Source organism: Dendropsophus ebraccatus, chromosome 13, assembly GCF_027789765.1.
Source record: "Dendropsophus ebraccatus isolate aDenEbr1 chromosome 13, aDenEbr1.pat, whole genome shotgun sequence".
Taxonomy (NCBI): domain Eukaryota; kingdom Metazoa; phylum Chordata; class Amphibia; order Anura; family Hylidae; genus Dendropsophus; species Dendropsophus ebraccatus.
The window spans coordinates 59777617-59796862 of NC_091466.1; the positions used below are offsets into that span (position 1 = coordinate 59777617).

Sequence of the window (19246 nt, forward strand, 5' to 3'; positions counted from 1 at the left end):
TAAAGTCTCATAGGACCCAATACCTCTATTATTTCTATCTATTGTTTAATGGAAAAGTCCAGCAGATTATAAAATATTGCAGCTGGCAGGGGTGGGGGGAAATTGATTACAAGTACTGACTTATCTCTCTTCGGGCCCGTGGTGAGTGATGGGAGCGGCTGCGGGACCCCCATCGGAAAGCATTACACACACACCCCCAGAGTTGTAATGATTTCACGACTCTGGGGAAAGGCCTTTCCCGGCTGATGGACTGGCCGCTCATCCAATCATTGACCTGATCGGCTTTCCGCCCCAGTCACTTACTGGCTGAGTGGCCAGTCCATCAGCCGGGTCGTGACGTGTCAGCACTAGAGATCTCGAAGCCCATGGGGGGTCCTGCTGCTCACCATGGGCTCGAGAAAAGGTAAGCTAGTACTTTTAACCAATATCCCCCCTACCAGCTGCCAGATTTTATAATCCACTGGACTTCTCCTTTAAGGGGTAATCCCATCTGGGGTAGTTATGCCCAATCCACAGCATACACAGGACAGGGCATAACTAAGAGATTCCGAGAACAGAGGCCTCAAAATCCCAGCTGAATGGAGCTGCAGGCCACCGAGTCACCTGTTAAGTATTCAAAGAGAGACAAAAGCTGTATTAGGGTACGTATCTCCTCTCCTGTGCATTATGTGGATAGGGCATAACTATCTCAGATAGGAATACCCCTTTAAAGTGACTGTACCACCAGGCCCAGGCTGAAGCGCTGAAGGCGGGCCGACCCACCCTTAGTAGGAAGAAACCCCAGCCCCTCCATGAAGTGACTCCATTAAAATCAATAGAACCCTATCATAGAGGGGCTGGGGTTTCCTCCCACTAAGGGTGGGTCGGCCCGCCTCCAGTGCTTCAGCCTGGGCCTGGTGGTACAGTCACTTTAAGTCTATTTTCCCACAATGCCCTCACATTTGTGCACAAAAACATTGATCATTTTCCCCCTTAGTGCTCTTACACCTTTATGTCACTTACCAGCTAAACACCTGTTATCAATGCAGATATCGTATTGTGTCCGTAGCGATCTACTCTATAAAGGTATAGTCCTACGTGGCATCTACCGCAGTGGTAAAATTCCGGGAGAGGCAAACGACCAAATGATTCTGTTAGTCATATGTATGTTCTGTAGCTGCAATGTGGAATGCTACCCTAAGGCCTCCTTTACACATACTGGGGGAGATTTATCAAACATGGTGTAAAGTGAAACTGGCTCAGTTGCCCCTAGCAACCAATCAGATTCCACTTTTCGTTTCTCACAGACTCTTTGGAAAATGAAAGGTGGAATCTGATTGGTTGCTAGGGGCAACTGAGCCACTTTCACTTTACACCATGTTTGATAAATCTCCCCCATTGTACTTGCTTAGGTCTGTATTTAACTTCAGTAATTATAAGGCAAAGCTACAAGCAGAACCTACACAAGAAAAAACTATTATTGAAAAATGTCCACAATTTGGACCCATTCCTGATTCTCACAATTACTGGTGCAACAATACTGACCACATTATCCAAGTGTGAATGAGGTCTGAGAGTAGTCCGTCGCTGCACATGTTGGTTCAGAAAATTTAGGGTACGTTCACACGTACCGGATCCGCAGCAGATTTTCTGCTGCAGATCCACAACAGATTTAATCTAAATAACTGAACACAGCATCAAATCTGCACCATCAAATTTGCAGCAGATCTGCTGCGGATCCTGTGAACGCACCCTGTGGATTTAGAGTGAATTTTGACTTTGACATTATTAGGCTAAATCTGTAATAATTCAGCACTGTATTTGCAACGTAAAATGGTAAATTGGCGTTTTGTGAATTTAAAATCCACACTGCAGGGCAAGCAAGCATACATGCAGATATCTTCTGTAACCCATGAATAAGATTCCTTAAAATTCCCCAGCATAACAACCCATTGTGAAAGCCATGGGAAAAAAAGTCAGAATATACCTATCTATCTTGTCTGTTCCTCTTTTCAGATGGCACAGTGTTTGAACCCGACATGGCGGCCAGCTTCTGCCCTGATCACAAGGCTCCCATGGTGCTTTTCCTAGACCGTGTCTATGGTATTAAGGACCAAAGGGTCCTCCTCCACTTACTGGAGGTGGCATTCTTACCGGATCTCAGAGCATCAGCCTCCCTTGACACAGTAAGCTGTTTAAGTCCTTTTACAGTGCTCTAACACCTTGAGCAGAGCAATTCCTCCATTATTCCTACAGGAGTAGTCTGTTCTTATTCCATAGTATCACTGACATGAACATCACACGGAAATACAAATTAGAGAAATGTTGGTAGATGGATTGTGAATGATTGTTTCACAACCATTTTTAGTTCATATCTGGAATGGATGTTGGCCAAATCTTTGTTCACCTGCCAGCTATCTGCCTAGATTTCTCCATACACATGAATGACCAGCTGAACTGAGCGTTCATGTGTTTTGAATGGATAGAGGGTGGTGGTAAACCACTGATAGACATTTCTGTAGGTGACTTATCTCTCCGAGAACAAAATTATCAGGCAGGTGAAATCCACTATGCCCAATCTTTCTCTCCACACACATTAGACAATCAACTAGTGATACCAAATACATTGAGTTCAGCTGATTTTTTTTTTTTTTTTTCAATATGTATGTGTATGACCTATAAAGTCATTTAAACCAGCCACTTATGGTGAATGAAACCAGGTAAAGGGAACAAGCAGGGAGAGAAGCTGTTAGCTGCACTCCTCTCGCGGCTATATGCCTATAAGAGCTGGACAACCCCATAGACTTTAACTGGGAGTCTGTCTAGATCACGTGACACAGAAGCGCAGACTCTCCCAGCTAGTTCTTGAAATTGGTCGGAGTCTTCAACCCATAGGAACTTTGCCATTTGAATAGCAGTGGCTGGAGAAGTTAGATGCTGTCCTTGGGAGTCCTGGAAAACATGGATGCAGTCTTAGACCATAGGGCTGTATCCATGTTTTCCGGGACTCCCTAGGGCTGCATTGATTTTTTTCAGCCACCGGTATTCAAATGCCTAACAATCCTACTTGAGCATGCTTGAGTTGCACTCAACTCTAGAAATTGAGAAAACCTAAACTGTACCGATGTGTACCAGCAGAGGGAGCTAGAACACACTTTATACATGATGATACTGTATGTATTGATAAACATTCAACAATTGCTACCCGCCGCGAAGCATCATTATTCCCAAAAGGTTTCACCTGCAGCCAAAGAATTGAATGTAAGAAAAGTAGAATTTTTTAAATTTTATTATTTAATAGACATTACAATGATGTCGCACATTGAAAGTGTTTATTATGTGTCAAACGTACAGGGAGTTTTTTTTTTTTCTTTTAATGTGCTGCCATACATTTACTATCCTTATATTTTGGGGGTTTTAACAGTCTGCATATACACACACAGAGACATATATTTTACAAGCTCTGCTTTTTTCCCAGCACCATGCATCACAGCCTATAAACATACATGAAAATTTCTAAAAAGTTATGTTTCCTGTAAATGAAACCTTCACTTTGCCGGACTCTTACATCTTGCCCCAAATGCGTGCATTTTTTAGTCCTACCGGCCCACCTTTCAGTTTCAGACTAGTCTATATGCAGATTCGGCTGTCCTCTTTGCCATTGGATATTGCCCCCTAGTGGACATTATTGATGTTAATGTGACTGTATGTACTAATACCTCCTCTAATCAAGTTGCTTTTTTCCACAGGCTTTACTGAGTGTCACAGAGATGGCTCTTGCCTTGAATCGATACATTTGCTCGGCGGTGCTCCCATTGCTCACTCGCTGTGCTCCCCTCTTTTCGGGCACTGAGCACTATGCAGCATTGATCGATTCCACCCTGCATACAATCTACAGACTGTCCAAGGGGCGCTCCCTAACCAAAGCTCAAAGGGACACCATTGAGGAATGTCTGCTTTCCATAAGCAGGTAATCTTTTGATTTATTGTCACCTTATTACTGTGATGCTACATTCATATCACATCTAGGCCAGATGTGACCATGGCAGGGTAATAGGAGTACAAACATGGCTGCCATAGAGGTCTTCAGTAGGCCTACCACTGCTATGACAACTGATTAACGTCCTGCAGTTACGTCCCTGGGGAAGCAATTCTAGGCTGCACAGGAGCAATGTCTCCCATTTAAACACCTATATGCCCTATAGATTGCTATTGAGCGCAGCATTTAGGGGGTTACAGATCAGATTACAGTTATACATGGAGTAGGCTCATACAATTCTTTAGACTGTGAATACAAGGCGTTATCCAGCATTAAAAAAACATGGCCACTTTCTTCCAGAGACAGCATCACTCTTTTCTCCAGTTCAAGTGTAGTTCCATTCACTTTAATGGAGCGGAGTTGCACAACCTGCACCCAAACTGGAGACAAGAGTAATGCTGTCTCTGGAAGAAAGTGCTAACACTGGAAAACCCCTTTAAAGTAGTTGTGTTTTTTTAGACTGGTGCTTAAAAAGAAGTAACACTCAATGTCCTTTCTTAAATTAAAAAAAAAAATGTCCTTCTACATATGCAGCCTGAAGAGGTCCTTTCTTAGGGGGAAAAATGTCACTTACATACTGTACGTACCCTAAATAATAGGATGGAAAAAGATTTTTTTTTTTTTTGCGTTGTGAATATCTTTCTAATTTCCCTTTCTTTCTTGCAGTCACATGCGGCCTTCCATGCTTCAGCAGCTTCTGCGGCGTCTGGTATTTGATGTCCCATTGCTAAACGAATACTGTAAAATGCCTCTGAAGGTATCTGATAATAAGCATACTTTATAATCCTGTTTGAACATAGGATTCATTACTGTACAGTGTGTACTAAAATGTCTGTCAACTTCTAGATAAAGATTAGAGGTTAAAGAATTTTAAGGTCCTTTGTGCTTTCTTATTAAAGGAGTTCTCCAGCAAAGAAAAAAATCTTCCATATCAACTGGTTTTAGAAAGTGCCAGAGATTTGCAATTTACTTCTATTAAAAAATCTCCAGTCTTCCAGTACTTATCAGCTGCTGTATGTCCTGCAGGAAGTGGTGTTTTCTTTCCAGTCTGACACAGTGCTCTCTGCTGCCACCTCTGTCTGTGTCAGAAAGTGTCCAGAGCAGTGGCAAATCCCTATAGAAAACCTCTCCTGCTCTCCAGACTAGAAAGAATACACCACTTCCTGCAGGACATATAGCAGATCATAAGTACTGGAAAATTGAAGATTTTTTTAATAGAACTAAATTACAAATCTTTTACACTTTCTGGTACCAGTTGATTTAAACATTCTACGCTGGAACACCCCTATAACACCAGCCACAGGACCCTGTAACATTGTCAGCCATATTTAACTTTTGTATGTGCATAAAAGAAAAATGGTAAGGTACTGCAGGCAAGCATAGTCCCATTGACTTGGAAGTTTGGACTGAATGGGCTTAAAGGGGTTGTCTGAATTTTTCTGTTGATTTGTGTTACAGTGGTTAAAGCGGTACAGGTATTCCACTGAAGTTGATCAGAAATGCTATAAATAATCCTTTTGAAGGTCATAATGCATATTTAGTTGTGTGTATAAATTTCAATCTGAAATCCATCCACGTGCGATGCCCTGGCCCCTAGGGGCCACTCCGCAGTGTAGATGTTGCTAACAGGCAGGAACCGGGGCAGCTGTAGGATAATGTGGTCACGGTGTAGGCACGAGGGTGATACAGCTGGAAACCGGGCCCCTGTGGGAATACTGGGCATGCGATTCCTCGTTGTCCTTAGTCAGGGCACCAATTATCACACCAATGCCAAGGTTCAGAAACAACGGTAGTTGTATATTTATTGTAACGGTGGTAACTAGTAGTAACAGTCTCTCCGGATGCAACCGGGAATAAAGCAATCTTGAATAAAGCAGAGTAATGGGTGATGCTACAATAGGCTGTGAGAGTAGCGTGCTGAATGATGGGAGTAGTAGTGAAACTGAAGTTGAGATGCTGGGTGGAATGAGACTTGAATGAAATACTTGCTGTTGATGATTTGAGAAGATGATGATGAGAGGAACTGAGGAATGACTGAAGAATCGACACCCAGATGAGAATCCTGAGACTTGAGACAGGAACACAGCCAGCGGACTGGAGCAGCAGAGCACACGCAGGCCTCTCTCTTAGCAGGGAGAGAGGACAAACACAACCTATTCCCTTGATGGTAGGGACTAGACTGAGGTAGCACAGGAAGTCACATGGTAACCCCAGCCAAAAGCTCGATGACCATTGGTGTTACCATGGAAGCAGGGCACAGTCACGTGACATCCAGCTATTGCATCATCACACCATTAGGCATATACAGAGAAATATACATGAGAAGTACCATCCTTGAACACTAGGAGGCGACATAATACCTTTAGACACTGATACCTGAATACACATGCAATAAATGAATGAAATAGCAGACCTGAATACTGAGAAGGGTGACACAATACACGCAGTTTGCAGTGGACCATAGCTTTCCAGAACAGAACTAGTTATAATAACAGTGTGAGCATGAGAAGGGCTGTTCTGGGACTCTGCACACGTATTCATAGTCTCAGCTGCATTATCCCAGCTCCTAGATGGATGTATAGAATGTCAAATGGCACTGTGACCTTAATGGATGGCTTAGCTTTTATATAAGCCGCATGGTTTGAGTGCACACACCAGCCAGACTTTTGCAGGTGCTCTGTTACTAAATGTTGCAGTTATCTATGATTGAATACAGGGTATCTTCTTTCTTTTCCCAGTAACTAAAAGGCCCTATTACACTGGCTGATTCTTGAGCATTTTAGAGTCCCTAGAATTGCTCATTCCTGATAATTGTCCCATGTAATAGGGCTAGTGATCAGCTCATGAATGAGCAAATGCTTGTTCGTTGGCTGGTTTGCACCTTTTGTATAGCCATCTAGAGTAGGAGGATCAAACTGCAGCCCTCCAGCTGTTGCAAAACTACAATTCCCATCATGCCTGGACAGCTAAAGCTTTAGTAGTTTTGCTACAGCTGGAGGGCCTGTTTTGGATACCCCCTACTCTAGATGGCAATACAAAAGGTGCAATCAGCCAATGAACACTAGCCCTTTTACATTGGCCTTTGATATGGAGTATCGCTGTCAACCCCGGCCGCCATATTGTGTCGACGACGTCATCTTCTGGACGGCCGAACCACTCCAGCTGTCCCTCATGCAGGCCCCCCTCTGCAGCATCATCACCTGCTCAGCTGCGATTGGCTAAGCATAACTGTGCTCAGCCAATCGCGGCTGAGCAGCTCTTGACGCAGCAGGGGGGGGGGCTGGAGTGGTTCGGCCGGCCTCCCGAAGATGACGTCCTCGAAACAGGATGGCAGCTGGGGTCGACAGCGAACACGTAAAGTATAATGCACCAACTCTTCTGGGATGGAGGGAACACGGGGAAGGGGGCCATTCACTTAAGTAACACACATTACAAAGTTGTGTAACTTTGTAATGTGTGTTATTTAGTGAATAAAAGTTAAACGCTGCACTACCCCTTTAAGCTTCACTATTAAAGCTGATCTTAGACCTCATTTCACAAGACTTCATTGCACATTCAGTTCCCATGTCATAACTATGACTTTTAGTCTCCTACCACAGCTTTTTCCTTGTTTCCACCAGGATTACCATAGCCCTGAACAACTGTAATTTCCTTTTGGTTAGAGCACTATGCCACATTAATACACAAACTGGACCAACCATCCTGAAACTCCATCAGACTCTGTGGAGCTAACATTAAGGGTATGTTCTCACTACAGAATTTGCTCAGAAATTTTAAGCAGTGTCCATGCGGCGGACTAAGCTTAACGTTCCTTTCACCTGTCCCACTGACTCAATGATCTGAAGCTCAATCCGCCGTCTGTCCAATGAATTGGCATGTCAAATCTTTGGGTAGATGGCGGATTGAGCTTCAGAATATCATTGAGTCAATGGGACAGATGGAACTTCAAGGGGAGTCCATAGTGGGAACATACTCTAAAGGCTGATGGTTTACATGACCTACATGATGCATGATCCATCTTTCACCCTCTTACGAGCCTACCCTAAAGTGTGTTTTTTTTTATTTTTTTTATTTCTTTGCAAACACCTGGTAGAGGTATACAATACAAACATTCAGTCACAATAATATCATCATCCACTATTTTTATAGATATTGGCAACTGCATTTTGCTTTTATAGCAACTAGTATTCAGGTTGTTCTACAGTTCTCCCTTCTAAGAGCCAGGTGCAGATCATGTCATATAAAATCAGGAAATCTAAAAGCAGAAGGTAGCAGTTGTCATTTTATTACATTACTGTATTTTCTTTATTATGTTCTCAATAAATGTTGTGCACTTAAAGTTGTTTCAATCCTCACGGATTAAATCAAAGGCCAAAGATAAAAATATAAAAAGCAGAGGAAAGCTTCTATTTGTTGCTTAGTATCAACATTAATGTTCTCATTTAGGAGCAGAGTCTAAAAAAAGGAGATCAGCTCAGTAGGTTATAGATTGAACTTAATAGACTCTTGTTTTTTTTCAACCCTTATGAACTACAGTATACTATATAACATGGTTTTCTAAATAGTACCCGCTAAGTACATTTAAAATCACGGTAGACCTAAATCCTTGGCATTGAACCAAATTTACATCGTTTATGTATGTGAGCCGCCTTTATAACATTAGTGCTTTTTCTGAAGCAAAGATTTCCAGGAAATCACAAAGTACCTTGCAGCAATCGGGTTAAAGGATTATTACTTTCTCTTAGCCGACAGTAACTCGACTCTCTTTTACCTTAACTTTTTGTGGTCAAACCTAATTTTTGGCACAAAAATATTTAAATCTAATGGTCCAAAGATGGAAGAGAGGTCAGACCATATTCTAACATCTGTTAAGTATTTGAGTTATTATCTAGCAGGTCAAGAGAAATAAAAAAGATAGTCAAGTCTCTAACTGTTGCGGTCAGAGGAAGACTAACTTTAATCTTGTATGGACGATTATAGGTGAGGGTCTAGTGAGATGTTATAATCGCCTACTAGTAGCCTTTCTGGGTGTTACTGTCTAAACTGCTATGGACTGTGATTGGGGATATACTTTTTAAACAAATGTAAGGACGTTTTCAAGATAACGGCCTAAAGAACTATTTCCGACAGAGTTGTATGAAAGTCTATGGATGGATTGGTGGATTAAAGGTCATCCGCAGCGAAATCCCTATCTAGAACTGCAATACTGGCTAGAATCGTGGTGCTCTATATTCATTGGAGAGAAGGGGATAAATAAATCCTTTGTGACTCGTTACATCTATAATGGGATACGAGAAGGCAATAGTGATATGGAAATACAGTTCAGATCTAAGGCTCATGATTAAGGATGCGATACCATCAGAAACGCGTTGACATCTATGTGTGAAGCTTGCTGAAGTGTCTGTGATTTTATGGGTCCGAAATAAAACAAGTTTCATTCACCTGCAACATGCTGGTCTTGTGCATCGTTTCAGATCTAAGACTTGTTTACAGTACGTAAAGTTTTCCATGATCAAAAAAAGTCCAAGTAAGAACTGACTTGACTGTAAAATTAACATTGACGATTGTTTTTCCTAAGCCAGAGTTTGGATTGTTAAAGAGTAGGCTTGATGGAAAACATGGTGAGTTGTTTTAGTGGTATGGTAGGTAGATTCCCTGGGAAAACCTAGATGACCATTCTAAATGGTCAACGCCAGAAAGTTAAGAAGAATCAGGTCAGACAGGGAGGGTCAATACCAGGAGGTCATATCAGATCCATATTTTTAAGCAAAGCCAGGGTCAGACACAGGTTCGAAATATCAGAATACCAAGAAAGCGGAGTAGAGAACAAGGTAAACACTAGTGAGGCAGTGTCCAATAGAGACCAATCACAGATATAGAAGTGCTCCAGCTTGAGGCCTTGATACACAGGCCAAGGAAGTATAGAATGCAGACTTATATATAACAGTCCAATGCTATGTGATCTCTTCCCACTAGAAGCCGTGTCAGCTACATATGTCACACAACCATTTCTTCTGAAAATTTGGAAATTTACTTGAGGTCTCACGGGTAACCTATGGCTAATCATAAATTTAATTTTATTGTATTACTGTTCATCATCCCAAATATATCTTGTACATGCTTCATATGAGTTACGTGGTTTCCTTTAAAAACACTGCAGATAACCTACAACCAACTGTTCCAGTATATCAGAACACTGTAGTAGGACACTGCGTTGTAAAAACAGTGCACTGTATTGTTTAATAAATTTATTTTAATTCATTCTATTGTACAATCAGTAAACTTTAAATACTAGGAAGGTAAAATAAGTCCCAGTATACAGTACAGTTTTCTTACTTTTTGCTTTGCTTTTGCAGCTCCTGACGAACCATTACGAGCAATGCTGGAAATATTACTGCCTCCCGTCTGGATGGGGGAGCTATGGTCTGGCCTCAGAGGAGGAATTGCACTTGACAGAAAAGCTGTTCTGGGGGATTTTCGACTCTCTTTCTCATAAGGTATTTCCGCTCTCTGATACACAGGGTAACATTTCTTACAGTGGATTTGTATGTGACTGTGTCACGTTCGGCTACTGCTTGTCAACTCAGGATCTAGCCAGTTTGCAGTGTTGGAGATGTATTAAAATTGCAGCCCGAGATTTTCATTAAATTCAGTGAAGCCCAACAGAATAAAAAAAAAGATTACTCTTTAATATTTGAGGCATTAAGGCTCAAATTGCTGGTGAGGATAATAAAACACAGCTACAGGGAAGCTTCTGTATCCCGCAGGCTGCACAGAACAAAATGGCTTGTAAACAGTATCAACAACAGGAAGGTAGCCTATAGCTGTACGAAATTCCATCGGAGACCATTTCCTTAACGTAATACTGGTGCATTGTAGTAGTTCTTGCTGCGTAATCCATTTCTCTTTGAGTTGCCTTCTGCAAACCGATAAACTTTAACCACATTCTGTCGTGAAACGGTGCACATAATAAAATTGCAAAGATTTAAAGTGTGCATAAAATATCTAATTTCCAGGACGTCCTATCATCGACGAGTCACCTACGCGTGGCATATTTATGTTAAGATGTGACAGGTGTTAAGGAGGACGGCGTGGTGGAGTGACAAAGTGACGGACATTCTGACGGTCGATTAAAATAACATGCGCTCGGCGTGCTCGCCATGCCTTTTAGTTTGTTCCACGTAAATGAAATTGTTAATATTTAATTCCTTTTCGTAACGCGCAGTTTTATTGCTGCGATCCTGCTCAGAGACGTATTTACTTGAGCTGTGCTTGCCTCCCAGGAATTCTCCGGCATGGATCGCTGACAGGAGATAATGAAATCATTATTCTCTCCGTTCAGTTATTTCTTTAAGGAGGAAAAAATAAAATAAAATAGTTTGCTCGGCTGAGCCAGCCGTGATCTCTTGGAATCATTGAACAAGGTTCAGTGGTATACAGAGATGCTTTTAGGCAGGAGATTAGGGAAAAATGCTGCTGCAATATGGGAATTTTTACAGCTCCCAAAATAATAGAGAGGCCGCCCACATGGAAATGTGTAATTGGACTGTATTGGTGGTGTGATTTCTGTGGTTTGCTTTGCGTCTGTATGAGAGCATGGAGATCTGGGTCTCAAGCCAGCTTTGTGCATTAATATTATTGCTATGGCTTCATATAAATTAAAGACTAACATATAAAGTGCAAATGAAGCTGCAAATGAGTTGACAACTTATTGTAATCACAGTAAAAGGATTAAAAGGGTGATCAGGGGTATTCTCAGGGAAATCTCCCGATGACCATACATTTCTCTACCAGTGCCTGATCTGGGCAGTTTTCACACTGCACTAGGCAGTGAACAGTCGATTCAATTTAATTCCAGGACATGCGTTAAATGGATCAATAAACCACAAAGTGTACCATTTTGACCTCCACTTGGGATTTATGTAGTGAGCGGTCTGCTTGATGGAATGGCGTGGACTCATTTCATTGAACTGAATCTTGTAAAAAAATGTTTTTTTAATGTGTGAGTGCAGTATACATTATTTATGTGATTAAACTGAAGGGGGAATCTGTCACTATTATTATACTGCCTTAAATGAGGGCAGCAAAAACTAGTGACAGAAATACAGAACAATGTATCAATTTTATCATTCTGTTCAGCAGTTCTCCTAATATGCAGGAGAATGAGATTCGTGCCCCACCACTCCCTCTGCCCTCCAGCTGCTGATTGACAGTTGACTGCCTATACACAGCATGGCTAGATAACTGCCAATTAGCTAGTGGGTGGAGTTTGCTGGAGCTCATAAATATCCAGGACTACTGAGCACATGCACATAATGAGAGCACAACTTATTGTTCTTGTGATTAAAGTGAATATATTTGAATCAGTTGCACAAAACAATGTAGGTAATACATCATTTTGTTCAGATTATCTGCCACTAGCTTATTCTACCCTTAAATAGGACAGCATAAACCTACTGACATAGTATCTTTAATTGCACACAAGTCTACACTATTCCTATTAGCAGATCCCAATACATTTGCCCCAAACAGATGCCAAAATTACACAATTTTGGCCTCCTTTAGGAAAATGGGGGTCTATGGATCAGTTTAACACATGCACCTGGACCTTCCTTGATGTCTGTGATAAATGGATTTGCCTGTATACTGCAGTAAGAAAGAACCGTAAGTGGAATCCATCATAGGTATACTTCAGATGTATACATCAGGGAGACCATGGTGTATACATGTGATGGATACTGTTTAACGAAGCATGAAATAACCCTTACATGCTAAGTAGGCCAGGTGCTCCAAATTGGGAGCCATTCTTAGCAGGTCTCCCAGGCAAAACACATCTCTCTGTATGAGGCTTCTATTACCTAGGTGTTTATATGTCTTATAAGGTATTTGTATACCAGCAACAGCATTTTGATCTTTATTTCCATTTGACTCAAAGTTCTTTTACATAAATTTTTACTCTCAAAACTTTTATATCAGATGAAGTGTGCAAGCTGCATCATTGTACAGTATACACCTAATGCCTTCAAAGGTGAAGCTTAATTTCACAAACTAAACAATAAACAGCAGTGGTCTCTAACTAGTGACTCTCCTGTTGTTAAAAAGAACTAGAGTTTCCAGCATGCCCAGGTCCCATTAAAACCAAAAGGCCACAGGTAAAGACCATTGACTTAACGCGAATGTACCATGAGGTACATCGATTTGGGTTTTTAACCTTAACAGATTGGGGCCGGCACAGTGATGCCGGTGGCGCTGTCCTTTTTTTTGAACCGCTGTCCAGTACTTGTCTATTCCCCAGCAACAGCCCAGCATGGAGAACTGGGGGTGAGCTCACCAGCCCCCAGTGTGACGATCTTTCCTCCCCTCTGTGATGTGACTCGATTATAAGCCGCATCACGGACAGTAGGGGGTTTTGTCACATTGGGGGCTGGTGGGCCCGTCCCCATTGCTCCGTACCGGTGCTCGGGAATAGACCAGCGTCGTTTACAAAAAAAGGGCCACGTCGTCGCTGATCTGTTAAGGTAAAAAAAACTAAAACGATGTACCTGATGTTAAGTTCACTTTAAAATTTCTAATTGTTTGTAAATAAATATATATATATATAAAATAAATATATATATAGTTTTAATGTCAAATGAATTTTTAGTTATTATACTTGTATCCTATATGCATGAATAAACACAATGTTTTCTTCCATAGAATGCTCTCTCTGATATGTTAACAATTGCATTCCTGTATACTGAATGTTGATAATAGTTTCATACTATAATGTGGAGTTCCGCATGACTTTGCATTGGGTTGTTTGGGCCTTGAAATGCATTCTTTGCGTTCTTGTTACTTACCCATTGTCTTCTGCAGTTGCTGCTGTGACCTGGCTGTCTTGCTGGCACTAACCCTTCTGCATGTTTTTCTGTGGGACTTTCCAACCAGTTCCTATCTCTCCTGCAGAAGTATGAGGCTGAGCTCTTTAGAATGTCCATGCCATGTCTCAGTGCAATAGCTGGTGCTTTGCCTCCTGATTATGTTGATACAAGAATTAAAGCGACGCCTGAGAAGCAGATGTCAGTCGATGCTGAAGGAAATTTTGACCCAAAGCCCATCAATACAGCTAAGTAAGTTTTGTTGGCCCTAAACGTAGTAATTGACTCTCAAGGAGGTGCCTGAAGAGCTGTGGACTGTGTTAAGACTGATGGTTACCTAAAGTAATACCCTTGTGGGCCCCACTCACCTCTAACAACCAACAACCCAATTCATAACTGAAATGAAGAGGCAGACACTATAACTTAAATGTACTAATAATGTCTACGAAACTTAGACTAGGCACTCTAAAATTGCTCAAGATTTACGATATTATAGGGGTTCATTCTGTTTAACGTATCTGCCACATCTTTAGATGTGAGTAGCACCTTCCTTTATGTCTCCTCACCATTCATGCTTGCTATCACCCTAAATGCCTAGCCACTGTGTTCTCCAGGAGTGTCAGTCGCAGACATTTCCTTCAGAAACCTTTGGTCATTACAGACCGGAAAGCTTCCATAATGACATACAATGACCCCAGTGATGTCAATGGCCTGAGCGTAGTCAGCTAATGATGACAGTCGGGTCATTTTCTGGGCGTAATCTCGTTTTGTCTTGGACTGAAAAGTCTCAGTCCAAGACAAAACTCTTATACGCATGGAAACTGACCCAAACATAGACATTAACTGACTAGGATTAGGCCATTGAAATGAATGGAACCCATGTAGATCCGAATATTTATACAAGCCCTTACTTCTATGCTCACTTCTTTGAAATATATCATTACAATAAGAGGTCAGTACTGGCTACCAAAGCAGTCTATGGCATAAAGATGATGAAAAGATCTACTCACCCTCAGAGTTGAGGATCAGGGCAAGCATTACCAGATGCGGGAAAACAACTACCTAGCCACCAGACATTGAGCTGCTGTGACGACATGGAGCAGCAGTTTCATGGTTTTGCGCCCCAATTTCATGGAAGTAACATTAAAAAGGTAGAATACAAGATCCAATGGAACCTGTGACCTGTGACTTCCCTAAGCAAGTCCCTCACCGTCAACCAATGGGGAGCTATTAGAGGACAAGACCAATAGATATGCTGAAGCTTTCCTACTCCTCCCTGGCACCTCCAACATACATTAGACAGTGATGGGTTCATGGGGTGTAGGAATTCTGGCGTGTAAAATACTAATACAGAATCAGTTTATATTGATTCTCTTTATAGATTGTGTATTGGGTTCATTGTTTAAACAGTATGCATTATTCTCTTTACCTCCCTCTAGTGGTGGCTGCATGCATGAAGATTTTTTTCTTTCTTTTTTATCTCTGTTAATCTAGGGGATTTGAAGCTCGGTAGAAGAAAATTATAATTCTATTCACTATTCACTATTATAAAGCTATATAAGGTGAAAAAATAATGATGGATAGATATATTATTAATTAGAACAAAATGTTAGATTTTCTAGATTAGGATGGACATTTTTTTTCCATCCAATCATTGTATTAATGATCATTGTTCTCTCCCTGGTATCTTCAATAAACATTTTCTTGTGTACACTGTGCACTGTCTCCTGAAGAGGTTAACAGGAGGGTTTGCCGTTCCCCTGGATTTCTTGTAGGATTACCTGATGAAATAAAATGAGGTTATGCTAATCTTGGGTTCTAGAAAAGATAGCAATCATGCTGAAGCAGCTTTTTCATTTCCGACCAACATTAGAGATTATTTTTTGTTTTACAGTCTGACATTACCTGAAAAGCTGGAATATATTGTCAATAAGAATGCGGAGCACTCGCATGATAAATGGGCCTACGACAAGGTACAGAACGTGTCCTGCCTGTCTGTGTATTTATTCAAATCACTGGAATACAAATGTTTGTTTTAAAGAACATCCGATTTCTACAAGAGAAAAAAAATCTGCTCAGGCACCTTAGATATCGCCAAACCCCTGATGCTGAAAGGGTAGAATGAATAGTACATTGTAGTGGAATAGACACAAAGAAGAAGGACGTCATCCCGATCAAAACTACAAGTGTAACTCTCTGGGAGAATGGTCTTAGTAGTATCTGATTAACATTAAAGCATATAACTGAGACATCTGGAGCTCCGGAGCCTTCTGTCACATCGTTCACTATGAACCTTCAATGGAAATCCAGTAATCTACAGTACACCGTGTTCTTCCAAAGCGCACCTTTACTGTACCACCAGTTAGAATAGACACCCCCCCCCCAAAAAAATACAATGTACTGCAAAGGATATACGTCCATCAACCATAACATTAAAGGAGTTATCTAGTCTTAGAAAAACATGGCCACTTTATTCCAGACAGAGACAACACCACTCTTGTCCCGTTTGGGTGCAGGTTTTGTAACTCAATTCAATTGAAATGAATGGAGCTCAATTGCAAACCACACCTGACCTGGAGGCAAGTGTCGTGCTGTCTCAGGAAGAAAGCAGCCATGTTTTTCTAATGCTGAATAACCCCTTGTCACTAAGGCTAATATTACACGGGCCGATGAAGGCCCGATAATAACCGTTAACAAGCGCCGATTTGCTAGATCAGCACTCGTTTACTGGGCCTACAGGGACTTTGTTACTGATGTCCTTGCAGCTCTTTATATATTACCTGTCCAGGCTGCAGGGCGATCTTCTCCCCGGGTCCCACGCGCTACAGCTTTACAACGGCCTGACTCAGCTGACAGGCCGCTTAGCCAATCACTGGCCACGGCGGTCTCGACCTGTGATTGGCTGAGTGGCCTGTCAGCTGAGACAGGCCACTCTGAAGCTGGAGCGCCCGGGGAGAAGACCGCAAGAGGAGCTCTGCAGCCTGGATAGGTAGTGTATATCGTCAGTCGCCGGCCGCGCACCGCTATTACACGCATCAATGCGCCTGACAATTATAGGTTCAAACTTATATCAACGATCAGCCAATTCGGCTGATTATCGTTTCGTGTAATAGTACCCTTACCCTTCTGTTTAGCTTCATCCACTAGAGATGAGCTCAATTCGAGTGTGCTTGAGTCCGATTGTTGTGCATTTTAATACCGCTGGCTGAAGAAGTTGGATGCAGCCCTAGGGAGTCTGGGAAAACCACAGCCACATCTGTGTTTCCCTGGACTCCCTAGGGCTGAATCCAACTTCTTCAGTTACCGGTATTCAAATGCGCAACGATCAGACTTCGTAATTGCACTCATTTCTATCACCTGCTTTTTAAAAAGTGGCAAGGGAACAATGATGACAACTATTTAGAAAAGCTAATACATTGTTCACTTTATTGATGTTTTGGTGTTTTTTTTTCATTAACCATATAAATTATGGTACTAGAGGTACTGATACACTTTAGTCAAGTGTCAGTGAACATGCCAATAAATTGATGGTATCCCTTCTAACATGTCTTGCAGTAAGGGATTGCATTTTTTCATTCTCATTTTTTGTATATTTTGTTTACACTTCCCTACAAGGGCTAAAATATACAAAAATTAGAAGGAAAAATTCAGTATTTTAACCAGGCAACCTCCGCTCTGTGGAGCAGGGGGAACTTGGTTAAATGTCGGCCATTGATTTTAATATGGAGCATTGAGCATTGAGCACTTTAGTGCTTGCTTTAAAACAGTTAAGTTCAGTCAACAGATACTCTGTATCTCTGTACCCACAATCTGCCCTCCCCAAACCACTTGTACCTTCTTCTAGCTGCTTTTAATCCAAGATCTGTCCTGGGGTCCGTTCGGCAGGTGATGCAGTTACTGTCCTAAAAAACAACTTTTAAACTTGTAGCCCTGTGTCAAATTGGTGTGGCCCTCCTCATCATTAAGAATGCCTCAGGCAGGCTCTCTACTATTCATTACCTGTGTGAGCACGGCACATGGGCTGGATCATTAAGGCACCTGTGCAGTGTTCTGACAAGTGAGGAATAGAAGAAATTCTGCCAGGGCCATTCATAATGATGAGGAGGGCAGGGTGGAGGAACGGAGAGGTGGTGCAAGCCTAGGGCACACACACTCTAGGCCACGCCAATTTGACTCAGGGCTGCAAGTTTAAAAGTTGTATTTTAGGACAATAACTGCATCACCTGCTGAACGGACCCAAGGACAGATCTTGGATTAAAAGCAGCTATCCGAAGGTACAAGGTATTGGGGGGGGGGAGATTGTAGGTACAGAGTCTCTTTACTCTGTCTAGTTCTCATTTTCTGAACTCACTGGCGGACATTTATTAATACGCATTCTATGCCACAGAAAAGGGGTAGATCATCCCTAATTTCATGGTGTACCTAAGACGCATCCCCTGGCTAGGTGTCTTCCTCCCGCGCCTCATTTATTAAGGTCTACATACAGAAACAGACAAAAAACAGGAAAAAAATTACACCTGCTCTGGAGCAGGTGTAATTTTTTGCGCAATTCCAAACCAAATACAGGTCCTGCCGTACAAGTACACCAATCTTAGTACATTTGCCCCACTGTTTATAGACTTATAAAAATTAGTTTAGTTACAGAAAGTTTTAGAGTTGAGAAATGAAGCTGTGACGCTGTGACCTCTGTATCTACTATGGATACTAGTTTTTATACATTGCTGCTATGGGAAATATGTTTTTTCTTTTTCCTTATTACTGTGAAAAATGTGCATATAATATATCGTACACAGTACATTGTGAATTGAAGCATATTAGTCCACTGTAACCTTTGGCCTAACTATAATCAAAGGACTATGGATGACATTTTCCGAATCATCACAGGTCTCCTGTGATTATTGACATCCTACAGCGCTACAGTAAACTGCAGCTTTGCCACAATTGCAACCAAAAAAATTATGGAGCCTTAAACTAAGCATTACGACCTCATAGCAACCAGGAAGGGCACCACTTTCAATTTCCAGGAGTGCGATCGCTTCCTATGAGTGACCCCTCCCTTCCCATTTTTTCCTTTGAACTATTATTCATGTATTATAACCCAGAATAGCTCAGGGCTAGTTTCCTAATTGACAGCACATAGTTGTTAAGCTGACACGATAACCAGATATGTTTACATTGTTGATTTTGTATGTCATTAGTATTGACTTTTGTTTCTTCTCAATTTCCCTTGGTGTTTTCTTAGCTGCATAGTGGTTGGAAGTATGGAACGTCGCTTGATGAGAATTCAAAGACACATCCTCTACTGAGACCCTTCAAGACACTATCTGAAAAGGTACCTTAATTACATTTATGTTAATAGACAGGCAAATCC

General features: G+C 41.6%; 1 protein-coding gene across 6 annotated transcripts in view; it reads left to right on the forward strand.

The window, feature by feature from the left end:
• Positions 1-19246, forward strand: part of RYR3 (ryanodine receptor 3) — a 474528-nt gene that overhangs the window by 260768 nt on the left and 194514 nt on the right. For 4 of the 6 annotated variants that reach the window (XM_069950600.1, XM_069950599.1, XM_069950601.1 and 1 more), the window contains 7 exons: positions 1996-2165; positions 3729-3949; positions 4685-4775; positions 10375-10515; positions 13946-14127; positions 15770-15848; positions 19118-19207. In XM_069950600.1, the coding sequence (XP_069806701.1) occupies positions 1996-2165; positions 3729-3949; positions 4685-4775; positions 10375-10515; positions 13946-14127; positions 15770-15848; positions 19118-19207 (974 nt within the window). The remainder of the gene's footprint in view (positions 1-1995; positions 2166-3728; positions 3950-4684; positions 4776-10374; positions 10516-13945; positions 14128-15769; positions 15849-19117; positions 19208-19246) is intronic. The other 2 variants (XM_069950604.1, XM_069950605.1) reach the window with 1 other exon arrangement.